General features: G+C 43.6%; 1 protein-coding gene across 1 annotated transcript in view; it reads left to right on the top strand.

Moving 5' to 3' along the window:
- NECAB2 (N-terminal EF-hand calcium binding protein 2) overlaps positions 1-18,944 on the top strand; it is a 164,774-nt gene that overhangs the window by 140,072 nt on the left and 5,758 nt on the right. The window contains exons 7-10 of the mRNA XM_048516258.1: positions 3,798-3,916; positions 5,041-5,120; positions 15,517-15,573; positions 17,894-18,006. Coding sequence (XP_048372215.1) covers positions 3,798-3,916; positions 5,041-5,120; positions 15,517-15,573; positions 17,894-18,006 — 369 coding nt within the window. The remainder of the gene's footprint in view (positions 1-3,797; positions 3,917-5,040; positions 5,121-15,516; positions 15,574-17,893; positions 18,007-18,944) is intronic.

An 18,944-nucleotide genomic window follows, 5' to 3' on the forward strand; every position in this document is an offset into this window, starting at 1 on the left:
ACGAACCCAGCATTTTGATGCCCCCCACAAGGTGATGCCCTGGGCAGCTGCCCACCTTGCCCAATGGGCATTACGCCAGTGCCTACATATCAGTTTCCTGATGGAGAAATAGCAACTCCCTAGGTTGACTTCAGCTGAATTCTCTGCTCCATATGTTCCACAGTTGGACTATGGCCCCTATATTCCTGTCAAGCAAAGAACTCCCAGTGCATATGTGATTCAAAGCCCCTGTGGCAGTCTACAAGGGCTTTATGTTTTGTGAAGGGAAATATTCATTTTGCCCTATGAATATTTCCCTTCACAAAACATAAAGCCCTTGTAGACTGCCACAGGGGCTTTGAATCACATATGCACTGGGAGTTCTTTGCTTGACAGGAATATAGTTTATAGGGCTTGGCTGAGAGCTTTTAAATTTTGGCTTCGCCTGCATTTCTCAAAGAGATGATGAGCACTCATGATTCACCTACTTTGTCTGATACTCAGGTTAATCCATGGTTCTCTGATCGAAAGAAAGATTGAATCACTTGGTATCTCTCGACTCGCTTTTCCGCTATCTAGTTCAGAATCCTACAACTTGTTAAAACAAAAATGTTGGAAAGTTTAATGGATTAATTTATTTAGGGCTGCTATGAAAACTTTTGTTCACCCTACATCTTCAATACCCCTATATCAAAAAAACAACAGGATACCCTATTTGTATTTTTTGGATCTAATCCAATGCAGAGAGAAGATGCCTCACACTTGCTCGCTTCAATGTTTTCCCCTCCGCTTTATTAAGTGGTAGATTTAACAACCTTGGAAATGAGCGAAGGGTATGCTCTTGTAGAACAAATAAATTGAAACATTGGCACATCAACTGCTTTGCCCTAAATCTGCTAATATTATCAGGATCAAAATATTCCAACATTCTTTCTAGGATACCTAGTGAAATGGAAGAATCAAGTAGACTTCCTTTTCTTCTGGACACCCTGACAATGAAACTTGTGAATTGGTTGCAATAATTTTTTTACTGGAGGTGATGCACAATCAATAATTTATATTTTATCTTAAACCTTTGTATTTGTATACCTTTTATCTCAGGTTTTTTATTGTGTTATGATTATTGTTATGCCAAATAAAGGTTTATTATTATTATAATATTCATTTTGCCCTATGAATATTTCCCTTCACAAAACATAAAGCCCTTGTAGACTGCCACAGGGGCTTTGAATCACATATGCACTGGGAGTTCTTTGCTTGACAGGAATATAGTTTATAGGGCTTGGCTGAGAGCTTTTAAATTTTGGCTTCGCCTGCATTTCTCGCATGATGAGCACTCGCTGATTCACCTACTTTTGTCTGATACTCAGGCTAATCCATGGTTCTCTCTGATCGAAAGAAAGATTGAATCACTTGGTATATCTCTCAATTCGCTTTTCTCCTTCAGCTATCTAGTTCAGAATCCTACAACTTGTTAAAACAAAAATTGTTGGAAAGCGAATGGATTAATTTATTTAGGGCTGCTATGAAAACTTGTTCACCCTTACATCTTTCAATACCCCTATATCAAAAAAACAGGATGGCTCCCTATTTGTATTTTTTTTGATCTAATCCAATGCAGAGAAGAGCCTCACTTGCTCGCTTCAATGTTTTCCCCTCCGCTTTCTATTGGCGTGGTGGTAGATTTAACAACTTGGAAATGAGCGAAAGGGTATGCTCTTGTGGTGAACAACAAATTGAAACATTGGCACATCAACTGCTTTGCTGCCCTAAATCTGCTAATATCAGATCAAAATATTCCAACATTCTTTCTAGGATACCTAGTGAAATGGAAGAATCAAGTAGACTTCCTGGACAATTTGGACAATGAAACTTTGTGAATTGGTTGCACACTTTTACTGGAGGTGATGCACAATCAATAATTTATATTTTATCTTAAACCTTTGTATTTGTATACCTTTTATCTTAAACCTTTGTATTTGTATACCTTTTATCTCAGGTTTTTTATTGTGTTATGATTATTGTTATGCCAAATAAAGGCTTATTATTATTATAATATTCATTTTGAACTGAATGCAGATACTCAGGTCTAATTTACCGAGCTGGCTGTGCTTTGTGATCGTCACTGATTTTGCTAAGGTAGCTCTGCCTACGCTGGCTAACTCAATAAATTGAGAAGGATTGGTTTAGAGGGGAAATAAATTGATTTTCACAAAAAAAAACTCATCAGTCTTCAACCACATCAGCGCATCACCTTCCTTGCAGTCTTGTATTTATTTCTTAAGTTACGTTTGTTCTGGGGTATTTTTTTTTCCTGTTTCCCTAATCCGTCCATCCTTGCTGAAGAATATTTTTGAGCCTTGCCTCAGGTGAGTCAGAAGCAGATGCCCAAAAACACATCATTCTACTGTATGAATGAGATGAAAGTCATGGTAGAGTTGTTGAGCCCCTATATTAAATGTTAAAAATGGCATTTTTAGGATTCACAGCTATTCTGACTTATATCCCTTGGTTTTTGTGTGTGTGTGCGTGTGTGTATACGTGTGCATGTGTGTGTGTGTGTACCTGACTATTGCCTCTATTATGCTTCCACCTGACTATTGCCTCTGTTATGCTGGCGGCTGGGGCTTTGAACTTATGGCACCTTTTTGGTGGTGTAAATCCATTCAGTCCAGTAGGGGCTTTCTGACAGCAGGGAGGCTTTTTTGTGCTATGTGCCTCCCCATGCCGCTGGAAAGTCCCCCCCCCCCGGAATGGCAGGGTGAAGCAGCCACATCCAACACCCAGCTGGATGGGGCTGTGGGTGTCCTTGTTCCCCTGAGTGTGAAGGTCAGCTTATATTTGATAAGTTTGCTGATGGTTCAAAGCATGTGCCAGATCAGCAGAACCGCAAACAGTCATGAAGGAACAAGTTTGGGAGGAAAGAAGTTCAAGCTGTGTCTCTCTTTTCCCTCTGGCCAGCAAATGAGAGGATCAATAATTGCTTCCTTCCTGCTTGCATTTTAATGAAGCTCTGAATGACAGGAAAGAAGCAAAGGATTGCCTCTGGTGATGGGGCTGGGTGGGTTTTCCTCTAGGATGCATGAGAGCTGTTCAGGGAGGTTTTGCCATATTGCCCTGTCATGGCTGAACATCAGGAATATCTACAGGGTCTAATCTGGAGACTGTCTGTTAAATTATGTAACATCCTCTTGGTGCTTTTTTTAAAAAAAAACTTTTTTCCCTTCTATTTTTTCCCCCAGTTCCTTTATTTTTAAGCTCATCTGACAGATCCATTTTTCATCTCCCCTGCACATAAATCTTCTGCAGATGTCAAGGATACTGACTTATCTTGGTGAAGAGAGTAGACAGGAAATTGCATCCTGGGCAATTAATGGCACTGAATGATGAGTTATCTGCCTGCTTGTAGGCGGACTCTGAATGAACACAGGTTGGCAGCACGGCTAATCAAGGATCTGGTCGAGTTATCAGTCAGGGAATGTCTGTCTTTCGTCAGTATAATGGGTTGACATTGGCATGAATGGCTCTCAATAATTGATCTACTCAACCTGTTTGGTTCCAGAAGTCATCTAAGCAATGATCTGGTTTGATTTCAGAATCCAGGGCTGACTTCCTGGTGTAGTTTAAGAGGGTAGCCATGTTGGTCTGCAGTAAATTATCATGCTGTTGTCGAGGTTGCTGATGTTGTTATAAGTTTATTAACCTGCTACTTGTTTGTAAACCTGATATAGAATTATTAAGTATTTATTGAACTGTTGGTCCATTGTGGGGCTAGTGAAATTGGTATTGTTCTTTCTATGTTCTTTCTCTGACTGCAGACACTTGCATAGTAAATCTGGCCACGGTGTCATGGACACCTGGTACGACAACCCTGTGCCTAATTACTCCCCCAATAACAGAATCATGACCAAAGAGCGCAGAAAAAGTTTCCAAACTGGTAAGAATTTTTTTTTCAAATCCTGGGAGACCATCCTTTGTTGAGATTTTTATTCTGCTAATAATAGGGATTATCAGCCGGGAATCTCTCTCCAGATTGTGGAATGTGATACTCATCAGAGTTGGCGGGGTGGGGGTGACATCAACCAAATAGTGGGATGAAGCAGACACACAGTTTGTATCCACATTTGCTGTTTGGCTGTAGAGACACTGGCAGAGACTTTTGGAGCTGAGAGTTAAACATGAAGCTATTTGGAGTGGAGAGAATCTTATGCAGGACTGGAAGCTGCCTGCTGATATGATTTTTTGCACCTCCATGATATTCTATAAATTTATAGATTAAGTACATTTTACAAAGATGGCATAACTCCCTCCTGCTGTGTTACCCAAAGGAAATTAAACCCAGTAATGTTGCTTATGGAATTTTTCATTCTTGTCCAGTATGAAGCGTTTGCTATTTGTTAACTTAGCAGTCACACAGAGAGGGCTCAGTTTGTCCCATAACTGAATTCTGGCATGCAGCCACCGCTCTACATAAGCCTTGTAAAAACCCTCCAATGTTCTGCAATGGTTCAATAGCCCATATGGTGATCCAGTAGCCCAGGGGAGAAGGCAGAAGGAGGTCCTGTTACTTATGTCCTTTCCAGGACTGTACACCTCTAGGAAAGACATCTGCTACTGTTTTCCTGCATTAGCTAGTTAGTAGTATAGCAATTAGAGTGTCATTCTAGGATCTGGAAGACCCAGGTTCAAATCCTCACTATGGGGAAAATGTGATGTGATGCCCTAGTATTTCTGTAATGTCATTAAAATAAATGAGCCACAACTGGCCCAGTCCATTGGGCCAACCACATGACCTTTTCAATAAGTCATTAGACCTATCTCCAGTTGAACTCATGCTCCTTGTATTTGAATCCATATCCATGAAGCATCTAGCAGTTCAAATGCCTTGGAACCATGGCTTTGCTGGTGTGATGCTGAGTGAATTTAAAGCTGTGGTTTCAGTGAGGACTGAGTAAGTTCAGAACTCAGTTGTCAACATCAGGGGTATATGCCTAAGCGAAAGAGAATCACTGGTGTTCATACTGATTTAATTTTTGCCCCATGACTCTTTTCTTTCTGTAGCATCTTCAGACACCAAGGAGGAGGGTTTGGAAGCTCAAATCAACCGGTTAGCAGAGTTGATTGGAAGACTGGAAAACAAGGTAAGCGGTTCTTGTAAGTGTTCTATTTTCATTGAATTCTCACTGAAAATTTAATTTACACTCAGATGTTTTCATAAATGCGCACACTGATAAAGAAATACAGACAGAAAGAGGCAAAAATAAACCACACATCACATTGTATTAAGCATAATGGGTTGAATACATGAAGTGAATCAGACCACTGGTCCATCACGGTCCATCGCTGGTCCATCACTATCAGTAGTGTCTACTGAGACTGGCAGTGGTTCTCTGAGGTCTCAGACAGAAGTCCTTCACATCATCTAACCACTTTGGAAGTCCTTCACATCATTTAACCACCTTGGAAGTCTTTCACACCTTGGAAGTCTTTCCCCTTGGAAGTCTTTCACATCATCACATCATCTCCTGCCTGGTCCTGGAGATGCCAGGGACTGAACCTGGGACAATCTGCATGCCAAGGAAGTGTTCTTCCTCTGAGTCATGGCCCCTCCCTAGTCTCTGAATCCTTGGAACCATTTGGTTCCAATGGTTCCTTTGGGTTCCTTTTGTCCAAATGAGAAGTCTTCTGCTCTCAGAAGAAAACTTCCTCCATCTGAGGGATACCTGGCTTAGCAGGAAAGGTGTCCAAGATCTAATTGTTATTGTGCCCCCTGATAATTCCACAGGAATAATTTATGTCATAATTAACGCTTTTTCATGGAATCTCGTGTGGCTATAGTTTTCATCTGGATATTTACATATATGTGATTCCAAAGCTTAGCAGTGATAATGCCTGTAATTGTGTGGGAATGGATAATTTAGCAATAGTGATGAGAACCAGATAGGGGAATGAGATGGCCATCTTTTACTTTTTGCAGTATTGGGGGAAATGTGCACATTATGGGATTAAGAGCTCTACTCAGTAGAGAGGAGGACAAAATCCACCAAAATTCTAATTTTTTATTTGTTTACATAAGAAATCCTGAAAGAAAAGTTGGCTTAGGGATGACATTTATGGATTTATGGATAATTTTCTGCTGTCTTAATGTTCCTGATCTTGTTTTAATGACTTGTTTGTTTTTATACTGAAAAATGATTATTAGAATTGTAAGCCCCCTTGAGCTGGACTTGGGAGAGCATAAAATCTGGGAGAGCATAAAAATCTCCAGAATAAATGGAGAGAAGTAAGAAAATTATCTTAGGAGGAAGCACGATTAGATTAAATAGGACTTACTTCAGAGTAGACCTGCTTAGTATTGTTTCTACAATCCTCTATCAAGACTGTGAACATATTTGTGGAGTAGAGGGTTTGAAGACAATTGTAATTCAAAGTTTCTTTCAGCATTTCTGAAGTAGTTGTTCATGTAATCTTCCTTCATTAATTAATACTGGATTGTTAATTAATTTTGATAGGCTTAGCAGCTTGATTGTTTTTTTAAAAAAATGAAATAAACCATTAACTTGTGACCTTCCAGAATGTCTGGATTTGTGCTAAGATGTGAACGTTTAACATAAAATGAGAAAATGTTAAGTAGTGCTTTGAAGACTGACAAGATACACGCTGAATAGGATTGGGAACCGTGGCGTTGGGAAAATGAAGGATGTTGGGTGAGAGAGTAAATCATAATGCAACAACAGAAGTGTTGCCTTTGAATTCTTAAAAGCAAAAGGTGAGTGTGAAGGCCACAGGCAATGCAGAACGCGCTGCTCAAACTAAAAACCATGAAAATAACATTATGCAAAAATGTGCCATCGGTGGCAGAAGACCGTAAAATGCACAAGGCTATTGCAGAGGCCCAGTGCGGCACACCGAATTGAAAAAAGGAGAGTGCATCCTTGCCCATTTGATTTCTGTAATGTGGATACACAAAAGAATAAGGACTGGAGCATACGTGCAGCCTGGTTTGGACCCATAAAGATTTTACAGACAAGTGTTGCTATTGAATGTGTCCTGTGCCGTGGCTTTATATTGTTACTAGCAGCAAAGCCCATTGCAGGGGAGATGCAGTGGGCCCTAGCAGAGGGTTTTGGGGGAAGTATTTCCCCTTGCAATGGACTCTGTCGGGGCAGTAGCAGCTCTCCTCCCTCTCCCTCTGTTTTGAATCTTTTGCCTCGGGCAGAGTCATCAGTCATTTATGAATGCACTACTTACCCCCTGGCTGCTTTGCAGTGTGTTTTTCCCAGTTTTTTTGTTTTGTTTACACAGGGATTCTCCCCCTACGAAGTGTCCCAAGCCAATTCGATCCACCATTTTGCCAGCCCCTCGCTTCCTCATTGTTTCTGTGCAAACACCATTTGGGGAGGCTGCCTGCCACCTTTTTTTCTTCCTGCTGTCAATTTCTCATCAGTTTCACTGGATCTATTGCTCCAGTAATAGACCTTCAGCCTGAAAAAAATTTAAATAAAGAAAGCTCATCTGATCCTTCTGAAAGAGTGACCCTAAGAGAAGGAGGAACTGCTGTGGAGTGGGCAGAGGAAGTTGGGGAGGAGCTAGATAACCTGAAGAAAGCTAAGCACTTGCAGATCTCCTTCACTTGCCTTGTGAGGAAAGAGGAAAAGTTGCACTTTCAGAGCTTCCTGAAACCATGGAGATTCTCTGATCTGAAGTTGGGATGACTGCCAAAGGGGGGAAATGTGTGCATAACCGAGAATCAAATCCAAAGGGAATGTAAGCTCAACGTGAAAGACCAGAGCATCATGAAACCATTGAGATCCTCTGATCTGAAGGTGGGATGGCTGCCAAAGGGGGGAAACGTGTGCATAACCGAGAATCAAAACCAAAGGGAATGTAAACTCAATGTGTAAACTGCTGTTGTCTATCTGACATTCTCCACTGAAGTCAGGAGAGACTATTAGGACCCAGAGAGTTCTGGTGTTTCTTTCCAATAAACCTGAGACTATCACGCCTAACAGCCATACTGGGAGGCAGCTGGCACCAAAGACAATTAAATGAATGGATTAAAACATTTTTGGGAAATAATAATAATAATTGTGTTTGTTAATTTGCGGTCGTGATCTCCTCCCTCCCCTTCTGAAGTCTCTGTAGAAGATCTCTGATGAATTCCACCAGTTCCTTTCTCCTTTAACTACACCCTACGGGGATAATGAAACTGTGATTTATTGCATGTTCTAGAAAGATGCTTTGCCTCAATAATATTTTAAAATCCATAATTTAAATGAGCCATTTCAGCTTCCTGTCCTTCCAAAGATTGGGTTTTCCTCTCTTCGGGCTAGTTTCGCTTGTTATTGAAATAAGACTTTTGTGGATATCCCTGCAGTTATGGTGGATAATAAATCTACTAAGCTTAGCCTGGATCTGCTGGGTAAAATCAGAACTTTTCTCTTCAGTAGAGAAATTATTTTGGCCCAGAAGTAAAATGTCTTTTCCTACATACTTCAGCTTGTTCCTTGCTTGTGGGAGTCGTGGAAAGTGGGCATTAGGCTGGCCAGCTGTGGTGTGGTGGTCAAGAGCATGAAACTGAAGCAGACATTAAGGACAAGCTCTCTAGGAACCAGCCATTGGAACCAGCAAGCAGTGACCTTGAGCACATACTATAGCAGCACAAGATCCCACATAGTCCTGCTAGAAGTCAGCTGGACCCACTTGTCTGGAGATAAATACAAGAATCCATTTCAGTTCTGGAGGCCGGAGATCCAATGGGGCTGGGCCACTTCTTGTTACACCAGAGTTCAGCAGGAGTGGCTAGGAAGCATCTTACTGGTCTGCTGATAGTTCTCAGGAGGCCCCAAGGAGGGCAACCAAAATGGAAAAGGGTCTGGAATCCATGCCCTACAAGGAGAGACCTAGGGGGCTGGGGCTGTTTATTTTGGTGAACAGAAGGTTCAGAGGTGACATGATAGCCATGTTTAGATATTTGAAGGGATGTCATGTTGGTGAGGGAGCAAACTTGTTTTCTGCTGCTCCAGAGACTAGGACCAGGAGTAATGGGTTCAAGGTGAAGGAAAAGAGATTCCACCTAAAGATCAGGAAAAACTTCCTGACAGCAAGGGCTGTTTGATAGAGGCAAGTTCTACCTCAAAGTGTGGTGGAGTCTCCTTCTTTGGAGGTTTTTAAACAGAGGCTGGATAGCCATCTGTCAGGAGTGCTTTGATTGTGTGTTCCTGCATTGCAGGGGGTTGGACTTGATGGCCCTTGGGATCTCTTCCAACTCTATGATTCTATGATTCATTGAGGACTCCAAATCAGAGGATCACATTAAGGCTGGTCCCCAGGACAACCTGTTATATCTCCAGGAATTCCCCAACCAGGACTGGGTATTCTAAGCTCTTATATTTTCCTTGCTTTGGAATTAGAACAATTTTACTTCCTAACATTGCATTAGGAAACCTCTTAATCATCGCTTCCTATTCCAGGCTTCCTCAGATAAGGAAGGTTGGCTCCCTGACATGGCTGGCCCAGGTTAGCCTAACCTCATCACACCTTGAAAGCTAAGCAGGGTCAGTCATTGTTAGTACTTGGATGGGAGACCACCAAGGACATCTAAGATCCACAGAATTTGGGAATGTCAGCAAAGCAGAAACTGCCCCCCCCCCCCCCCAGCTTTCTGCTGTCTTATTGGCCTTGTGAACAATAAACCAAATGCAGCAACCGCTTGTGCTGGAATTGGAAAATGTTGTGGAAAGTAACCCCGTCAGCATGAGAGAGTCAGCATGGTGTAGTGGTTAAGAGCAGGTGGACTCTAATCTGGAGAACAGAGTTTGATTCCCCACTCCGGGTTTGATCATCAGACTCTTATCTGGTAAACCAGATTTGCTTCCCCACTCCTACATTCCTGCTGGGTGACCTTGGACTAGTCATAGCTCATTCAGAACTCTCTCAGCCCCACCTACCTCGCAAGGCATCTGTTGTGGGGAGAGGAAGGAAAAGGAATTTGTAAACCCCTTTGAATCTCCTTGTAGGAGAGAGAGGTGGGGTATAAATCCCAACTCTAGATGTTCCAGCCACTGTAGATAAGGGGTCATGGTGGTTCCTTGTAAAACCATCCAGCCTCAAAGGACTTTTCTGAAAATGTTCCAGTCTGGTTTTGCAAAAATGGCTACATTGCATTCCCTTCAGTGTATAATCTCCTCAAGTGGCTAAGGCAGGCTCTTCAGTTCTTTTCCGCCCGAAGCAACTGTTGCATAATTCCTTTTATCAAGACTGACTCAAGTGTCACAAAACAGCAAGCGGGGGCAAACTCCCTACCTGCCGCCGCCACCCCTCCCAGTTTCTTTTATGCACTTGCTGCTCACTCTCTGAACAGGTTAAGACCGTGTCTACGCCGAGCACAGCCTCCAGCGTCTTTTTTCATCAGGGATCTTCCGTACAAGGCAAAAAAGACCGAGCTTGTTTCCCATCTCTTAGGAAGTTTGTGAGGTTGCTGCCCGGAAGCTTTGTTCATCTGTCTTTTCCTTTTAAAATGTTTCCTAAAGCCTGCTTCCTCACTGCAACTGCTCTGAGATCCTGAAAGTGACAACAAAACTGAAATCCAATCAAGTTTATCTCACATTGCCTGAATTCTAGAGGTTGCTTCCCTCCCACCCCCCAATTGCTTTGGTTGAGTGAATATGAGCAGCCTTGGGGTAGCTAGTGGTAGGATACCCGTGATATCTTGTTTCACTTACCTAGCTGGCAGTACCTAGAATGTAATCACACATATTATATTCTTAGGACTCGATCAGTATTTGAACGCATGGCATTTGGACAACAGTTGTGCATGAACTTGTTTGTAGATATTTGGAACCCATTTGTTCTTATATTTTTGTCTTTATGTATATTCTTCTCATGGTTTCCCCTTTGTTTTTTTCTGTTCCATTTTTGAAGAAAATAAAAAGAGTACAATATTGAAATGTAAATACATTTTTAAGAACAGGACAGTGTTAAAATACTTGAGGTGTGCTTTCCATACTAAGAGAAGGGTTCTCAAATCTCAATCGGTGCAAGCAGCCTTAATTATGTACTCATTATTTATTAACATATTAATGTCCAGCTTTTCCTCTTGGTTCCAGACAGCTTACAACAATAATAAAAACATCCCCAGTTAAAATTAGTTCCCTTCCCCAAAACACGAGGTGAGATGAAGCATGACAGAGAGTGTTAGTTGGATAGAATAGGATGCACTGTAATTCTTTAATATAATTCACTAAGGATTGGAATGAGTCGACAACACACTTCTAACTAATGGGCATGCAGGATGTCTTGCACACCCATTGATTGGAAGTGCATCCCTCACATTCCAACAAGTCCTTCGCCGCCACCGCTGCCCCCCCCCCATCCTTCTAACCCAGGAGTAAGTCAGGCCCAGTGGGGAGGGCAGCAGGAAATTGCCCTCCAACATGAGCCTGTGAGTAGCCTCCCCACTGCCCCACCACCCTCCCCCTGCCCCAAACAACAAGCCAGCCCAGTGGCAGCCTTCCCATGGCCCCACCCACCATCCCTCCAACCCAGAGGCAGAATTGAACCCACCTGACAAGGACAAAGAGCAGTGTTCTCCGGTAAGTCTGGCTGGGTATGGGGGAGAGGCTGGTGTGGGGATGCCCCAAACAACAAGCAGCCCCAGCGGGGTGGGTAGTGCAAAACCCGAGGTCACCCAGCAGGCTTCATGTGGAAAAGCATGGAAACAAATCAGCTGCTCAAATAGAGGAGTGGGGAATCAAATCCACTTCTCCAGATTAGAATCCACCACTCTTAACCACTACACCATGCTGGCATGACATGGGGGCAGGTAATGGCAAACCACCTCCGAGTGTCTCTTGCCTTGAAGACCCTATGACAGTGGTGGCGAACCTTTGTCACTCCAGATGTTATGGACTACAATTCCCATCAGCTGATGGGGTGTGATCCCATAACATCTGGAGTGACAAAGGTTCACCACCACGGCCCTATGAGGTCCCCATAAGTCAGCTGTGATGGGGAAAAAACTGATCATTTGAGTCTTTATCAAATATATTTCACGTTTTTCTTCCCCTTTCTGGAAACTGTGACCACATTCCCATGTCACGATAAGCCTTTGTTTGCTCGTTACTGGCGTAAACATAATTTGTTTCTATGTTTGAATTCTGCTGCTCTTCTCCCCGCGTGCAAGGAGCACAATTGGAAGCCTCCCAGTTTGGGAAGCCTTAAATCAAACTATGCACGTATGGGATTAAACCTGTGGTGGAATGGACTTCTACATTCAGAGGTCGTGGCAAACTGGAGTTTGATTCAAGGAAGATGTCAGCTGGCCTCCACGCTTGAAGAGTGAACCTACGAGCACTGCAAATGAGCCAAGTTCACACTTACAGAAAACATAAGTCTGATGTCAGCTTTTGACACTTAATTGGAATCTCTTTCCTAATAAGGGAATAGTGAAGTGCTTTGGGAATGATCAGAGCATAGAAAAACTGGGTTTGATTCCCCACTCCTCCACCGGAGCAGCAGACTCTTATCTGGTGAACTGGATTTGTTTCCCCACTCCTACCATCCCGCTGGCCATAGGATTCCAGCGTTCACTTTCTTCAACTATTGCCTGCCATTATAGAGACTGTTTTGGAGGAGAGTCATATACAGCAAACTCATCAGTATCCCTTCTGTGTTGTCATAACAACTTGGGGGGCTCCGCTGTGAAAAAAACAATCATCCCAGCAATATTTTTAGGAGACGGTTGTCTAGACGACAGCATCTCTTCCTCCCCTCTCCTCTCAATATCAGTCAACATTTGTAGGATTTAGAGCATGGGTACATTTCCAGGAATTATTTTTGGACTGAAGTCCCTGTTTAGCATAGAGAGACTGCGTGCAAAGGACCTCTGTTCCTTTTGGCAGCAACCTGAGCAGATGGTCACATCAGAATTCTCAGAGGGGAACAATACGGATTTAGGGACCTGGTGAGGAAGACTGATCAAATTGGAAAGCGTTCATGCTTTTAAGGGATTGGCGTGAGTTCAAATACTATGCCTGCAAAATTTAATGGATAGTGTAAGGAGAGTATTTTAAAACCATCATAACATAAGGAGTCTCCCTCTTGTTTAGACTGATGGACCACCAAGTCCAAAAGAAAGAAAGAGGAATGGTAGATTCCATCTGGCTGGGTCAGGTTCCTGAGCAAACCAGGCAAAGAGATCTCCCAGCCAGCATTAAGAGCAGGTGGATTCTAACCTGGAGAACCAAGTTTGATTCCCTGATCCTCCACCTGAGTGGCAGAGGCTTATCTGGTGAACCAGATGTGTTTCTGCTCTCCTATATTCCTGCTGGGTGACCTTGGACTACCGGTAGTCACAGTTCTCTGAAATTCTCTCAGCCCCACCTACCTCACAAGGTGTCTGTTGTGGGGAGAGGAAGGAAAAGGAGCTTATAAGCCACCTTGAGTTTCCTTAAAAGAGAGAAAGGTGAGATATAAATCCAAACTCCTCCTACTCCTTCTTCTTCCTTCCCCATCCCACTCTCAGTTTACAGAGTAGGGCTCACAGCCTCGTCTGGGATTACAACTGATCACCTGTCAACAGAGATAAGTTCACCTGGAAACAGTGACCACTTTGGAAGGTGGCCTCTGCAGCATTATACTCTATTGAAGTCCTTCCCTTCCCTAAATCCCACTCTTTTCAGGCTCTACCCCCAAAATCTCCAGGTATTTCCCAACTTGGAACTGGTAGCCCATTCCAGAGTTTACCAGCAGGCACGTATGTCTGTGTGTGTCTGCCTCCATCCTGTTCAGACCTCTGTTGTGGAGGGAGATTAAACAAACAAGCTATTTTATTTTAATCATTTTGCACTAATGCTCATGCACATAAACATCCTGAAAGGAGTTACGCTTCTTTGACCAAGTATTGCTCTGACACTCTGCCTTTGAGCACCTGTGGGGGTCACCCATCCCATCACCAGGCGCCTCTAGGCCTTAAACTGCTGCCAGGTTAAAGCTGTTGCTTGCTGCATCCATCTTTTACACACACAGTCTCCTTTGTTTTGAGCGTACATTCTCTTTAGGTTTTATTCTCAGCTGCACACACATTTTCCCCTCTTTGGCACTCACCTCACTGTCAGATCAGAGAATCCCTGGGGTTTCTGGAAGTTCTTAAAGTGCAATTTTTAAATCTCCCTTTGCAGAGAAGTAATGGAGATCACCATGTGTTATGCTTTCTTTGGGTTTTGCTATTCTTCCTTGTCTCTCCCCACTCATACCACAGCAGTTCCCCCCACTCTTTGGGTCATCATTTGGTCGTGATGCTGATGCTGAGGGTGGATACCATCCTGCCTCCCCCCACCCCATATTCCCCATGCCAACCTGTTGAGTGCAGCAGGGATCACAGGGACCAGACAGAGGGTCTCATACTATAACAGGAGACCTGCCCCCCCCACCACTATCCCCCCAGTCTTGTTAAGAAAGACCTGGGCCATTTCCAGCTTTTAAGGGCTGTAGCCATAATAAAAATAAAATGGTGATGATGGGAAGGGAGTGACAAAATCTGTATCAGTTATTCTCTTACCAAGTTATGACTTGTATTTGTTTAAATATGCAGCTCCAGGCTGAGAGTGTGTGTTGCATTTTGGTTCAACAGGGATGCACATAAAATGACTCATGAAACTTATCAAATGCCTCCCACCCACCCCCCTCAAACTAACAAGGGTCTAAATCTGAGGCTCTTGAAGGCCTGGGTCCACCATTTTGGGCTCTCCAATCCCAAGATTTTCATAGAGGCTGCGTGAGCTCACCACAGAGGAGCCAAAGCTCTGATCCACATCAGAATGAACGAAGGCATTATGTATTCGCCGCCAATCCTCAGGGGAAATGGGAACCTTTCCAGGAGCTGCTGATTAAGCACTTGATTCAAGTTGGATGGTAGCATGGCACGTTTTGGGGCCTGTGTGAGTGAGAGGAAGCAGAAGCATTTAGAAGTAATTGTGTCAGGGTGACACTGTGCCGCTCTGCTAAGGAGGCAGGGGCCCGCGCTCAACACTTCAGCATGAAATCTTGCCTGGGCTCTGTAGCAACAAATTAAAAGGTCTGCCTGGAAGAATATTTATTTGTTGTCATAAGAATCTGTCTCACAGCATCAGGCTGTCTTTCTCCATATTTTCTGCTTCTGACTGGCAGCAGTTCTCTTATGAACATAAAAGGGTATAGGTAAGGGGAGCTAAACCCCGCCTTCTCTCTTTCCATACCTTTCTGTATTCTGTTGCTTTCAGCATTTCTCTTCCAGCCCAGCTCACTTCTGGTCACCAGAGCCAGGCTAGGAGAAAAAGCCTTTGGACTATGGAGGACAGCAAGATGGGGGCTTAGTTGCCCTCAACCAATGTGCTCCAGCTTTGCTCCAGCTCACAGTACACCTGGATGGTGAACATACAAATAAACACACATGGATCCAGCAAATGACTCTTTCACAGCTGCTGTTATCTAGCTGTTCTTACCTTTGGTGTGTTGCAAATTTACAACCTTCTCCTGTCTTCATTTCCTCCATGACAGACTCTCTGGTTTGACCTGCATCAACGACTGTCAGACAGCGAAAACACAGCCTGTGCAGTAAGTAGCCATGAAATGCCTGTCTTTGCAGACAGAATGGATTTGCATATGCAGATTAGCAGAAGTGGGAAGGGTAGGGGTTTTTTTTCCTCTCTTCTTCCTTTCAGCCACCATCTGCTGGAAAAGTGTCTCAAAACATTTTATCTTCTTTGAGAAAGGCAGGTGGAAAGCTCAATCAGACTCCCGCTCTAGCGGAGTCCCTCCAGTTGCTCTCCCGTCTTCCCAACATGAGATGCTACCACAGCCATATGGTCAAGCTCTCCACTTCCTCAAAGCCATGAAAAAGGAGGCTGCTAGCAATCAAATGGGAGATTTCTTGTTCATACGGCTGACTCTCACACTTCCACACACACACACACACACACTCGCAGATCTGTAGGACAGAAAATGAGCATCTCAGTCCACATCTATTAATCTATGTACATGTCTCCCCTTCTTCCCATTTCATGAGGAAGAATGGTTGTAACTCAGAATGGGTGTGGAAGGTTGGAACAACCAACAGAAAATACCTAACAGCCCAATCCAGAGGCTGCAGTGGGCAGGGATGGTGCCACTGTTGTGCTACCATGCTGCCTCTAAGAGGGCTTTCAGGCAGTGCAGGGAGACAAAACTGGGAAACCCCCGACCCCCAGAAAGCCGTCCATAGGGCAAAATGGACTTATGTTACTGAAAATGCTGGTGGCAATCCCAATTCAAAAGGCTGATGGAAGCTAGATAAAGTCCGCTCCACCTGTGGGAATGCTCCTAGCCCACCCCAAGCACACCAGCATCCAGCTTTAGTCCAGCGCGCTTCTTCAGGCAGCAGACTATTCTGGGTTGGGTGCTGTGGAGCTCCATGGCACCTGCCCGCCTCTTTACCCTCCCTGCCAGTGTAGGTGCCAGGTTTATCCTCCCTGCCAGTGTAGGTGCTACTTACCTTGGCGGGGTGGACAAATGTTTTGGTGGGACTCCATGCTGGTTCCATGAGCTGCTTCAACCCCTTCCCCCCCGATTCATCTGTAAAACTTTGCTAAAATTACAGTGGCCTATTACGTATGAAACACTTACCTCAAGACTCTCCTCTGCACAGTGGGCTTGCAGAGGGCTCTCCTCAATTTCCTCTGTTTATACATGAGGATCCACTCCCTCTTTTCCCTGGAGTTTTTCTGGAGAGACCTCTCCAGGGCTGGTTCTCTAAACTCTACTCATCAAGTGATTATTAAAGACACAGATTTCAATACACCAGGTATTCAAAGGCATTATTCTTGAAGGTATTTCTGTTAACTATTTTTGTTACTTGTTTTTTTTTTCTGCAACACATGGGTTTTCCTGCAATCTGTGAATATTGGTGTCACAAAAATGTAAAACAAAATCTGCAAAATGTTCTCGGTTCTTGCAAACACTGGTGAGAAACTGGGGGAGGGGGAACCAAAGGGGGGCAGCCTCCTGTTAGACCGCTTATCTCATCTCCCATGAGATTAGGGTTTGATGTGAAAAGCAATGGCGGGAGGACAAAGTTTGATTGCCAAATCCACTCTGATAGGATTTTGCAACCATCCCAAAGGTATTACAGACTGAACTGTCCTTCCCCATGGCAACACCTTTTTTTTTTTAAGTTTGGAATGTGCTGTGAGATTTTCTTTATTGGCTGTGCTGCTGTTTGCTTCCAGACATGAACAAGGTTAAGCAGAGAGATTGCTTTTCTAATCAAATCCGGGTGCTTGTGATTAGAAAAGCAACTGGAGTATGAAAAACGGGGCCTCAAAATAACTTGTCTTCGCTCTGCAGAAAGGGTCCCTGCTCCTTTCCTCCAGTGTCTTATCTGGAGATGGGTGCTGAGATTTCACAGGGGAGCCTTGAAATGCGTCCGCCTTGCTTTCACAAAAGGGGGAGTTGCTTTATAAAACCCAGCTGTGAAGAATGACTTTTCATTTGTTCCACTTCATCGCTGCTTGGCATTAAGGGGTTGTTTCTTTCCCTTCATGGTCTGCTGGTGGTGAAAGGTGCCACAGCCAACTTAAGGTGACCTCATACAGAGTACAAGGCAAGAGACGTTCAGGTTGGTTTGCCATTGCCTGTGTGGTCTCCTATCCAGGTACTGACCAGGGCCAAACAACTGTGAAAGTGGATTGAAAGTGCATTATTCTGCATGCGCGGAAGGGGCCCAAGTGGGGCACAGGAGTTGAATTATAGGCAAGGTGTATGGGGGCAACAAACCATCCCATCCAAACTGTTGGTGTTACGTCCTCTTCCTGCCAATGTAGAATCAGCCACATTCGAAATCCCACTCCCTTAAAATTGCTCTTCTGTTTCCTTCCTCTCTTCCCAAATGCTACTTCAGTACCTTCTTTTGGTACGAAATGAGATGAGTGTTTCCCAGAAGCACATGGGAGAGTTCTGTGGCTCGCTTAAGCAGTACTTGAAAAATGTGGCAGGAGAGCAGGACTGCTTCCAGTAAGTACAGTTTCCCCATTACTGCCGAAAATGTGTGTGAAGTTTCCAGCAGGAGGACTGTTGATGAAATAGCCTAAAGTAGTGTGGTTCGTACAACAGTCAGGAAAAAAGGCAATGTTTGCAGTAATCAGAGGGAAGCCTGAGTTTCCGTAACTACTTATTCACTTCAGTCATTGTAGACATTTTGTGACATACGGCTCTGAACAATGAGCAGGTCAAAACAGTCGGTGTTTGGGGGCTGAATAAGTTCAGTAAGGCTCAAAATTAGGGCAGGTGTAATTTCATTTGGCCCGCCAATCCAGCTCAAAGCAGCCTCCCCCAGTCTGTGGGCCAGTTGACAAGTCTATGTTTATTACTAGATTTCTCTTGAGGTGACTCCATTAAAATCCATTGTGTCTGAGATAATGACAAAGTTGTGACTATGGTGCTAGGTTTATAAATAGCTTATTCACACAAGCGAGTCACTGGATGGAGTGCTTATGAGGGGATGAATATGAATGTCAGCAGCATCCTGGAAGTAATATGGAAATATTTGCTTAGAGGCTCATTCTGGAAAAATGAACTACATACACATATACATGCACATACATATATATGTGTGAGTATAGGACAAATATTGACTCTCCTTCTGGGGGTGGGGAATTCTGCAGTTTGTTTCTCAGTGAGACTATATGGATCGGTATGTCTTGAGTAGATTGGATTTTTCTGTTTTAAACAGCACTTACAGCAGCTATATAAAGAGCATGGATGGATTACAGCATCCGTTACAAGTGCATTATAGTACCCATTATAGGATGCGGGATGTTTGGAATAAAATCTATTGCACACACAAATATATTTTCTCCATCCATTAACAGATAAATTGTTGCCTGTAAATGGGATTGGTGTCCTAAATCTAGATGTGTGCTAGATGTATGGAAAAATTATTTGTGATCTTT

Source organism: Sphaerodactylus townsendi, linkage group LG14 (genome assembly GCF_021028975.2).
Source record: "Sphaerodactylus townsendi isolate TG3544 linkage group LG14, MPM_Stown_v2.3, whole genome shotgun sequence".
Taxonomy (NCBI): Eukaryota; Metazoa; Chordata; class Lepidosauria; order Squamata; family Sphaerodactylidae; genus Sphaerodactylus; species Sphaerodactylus townsendi.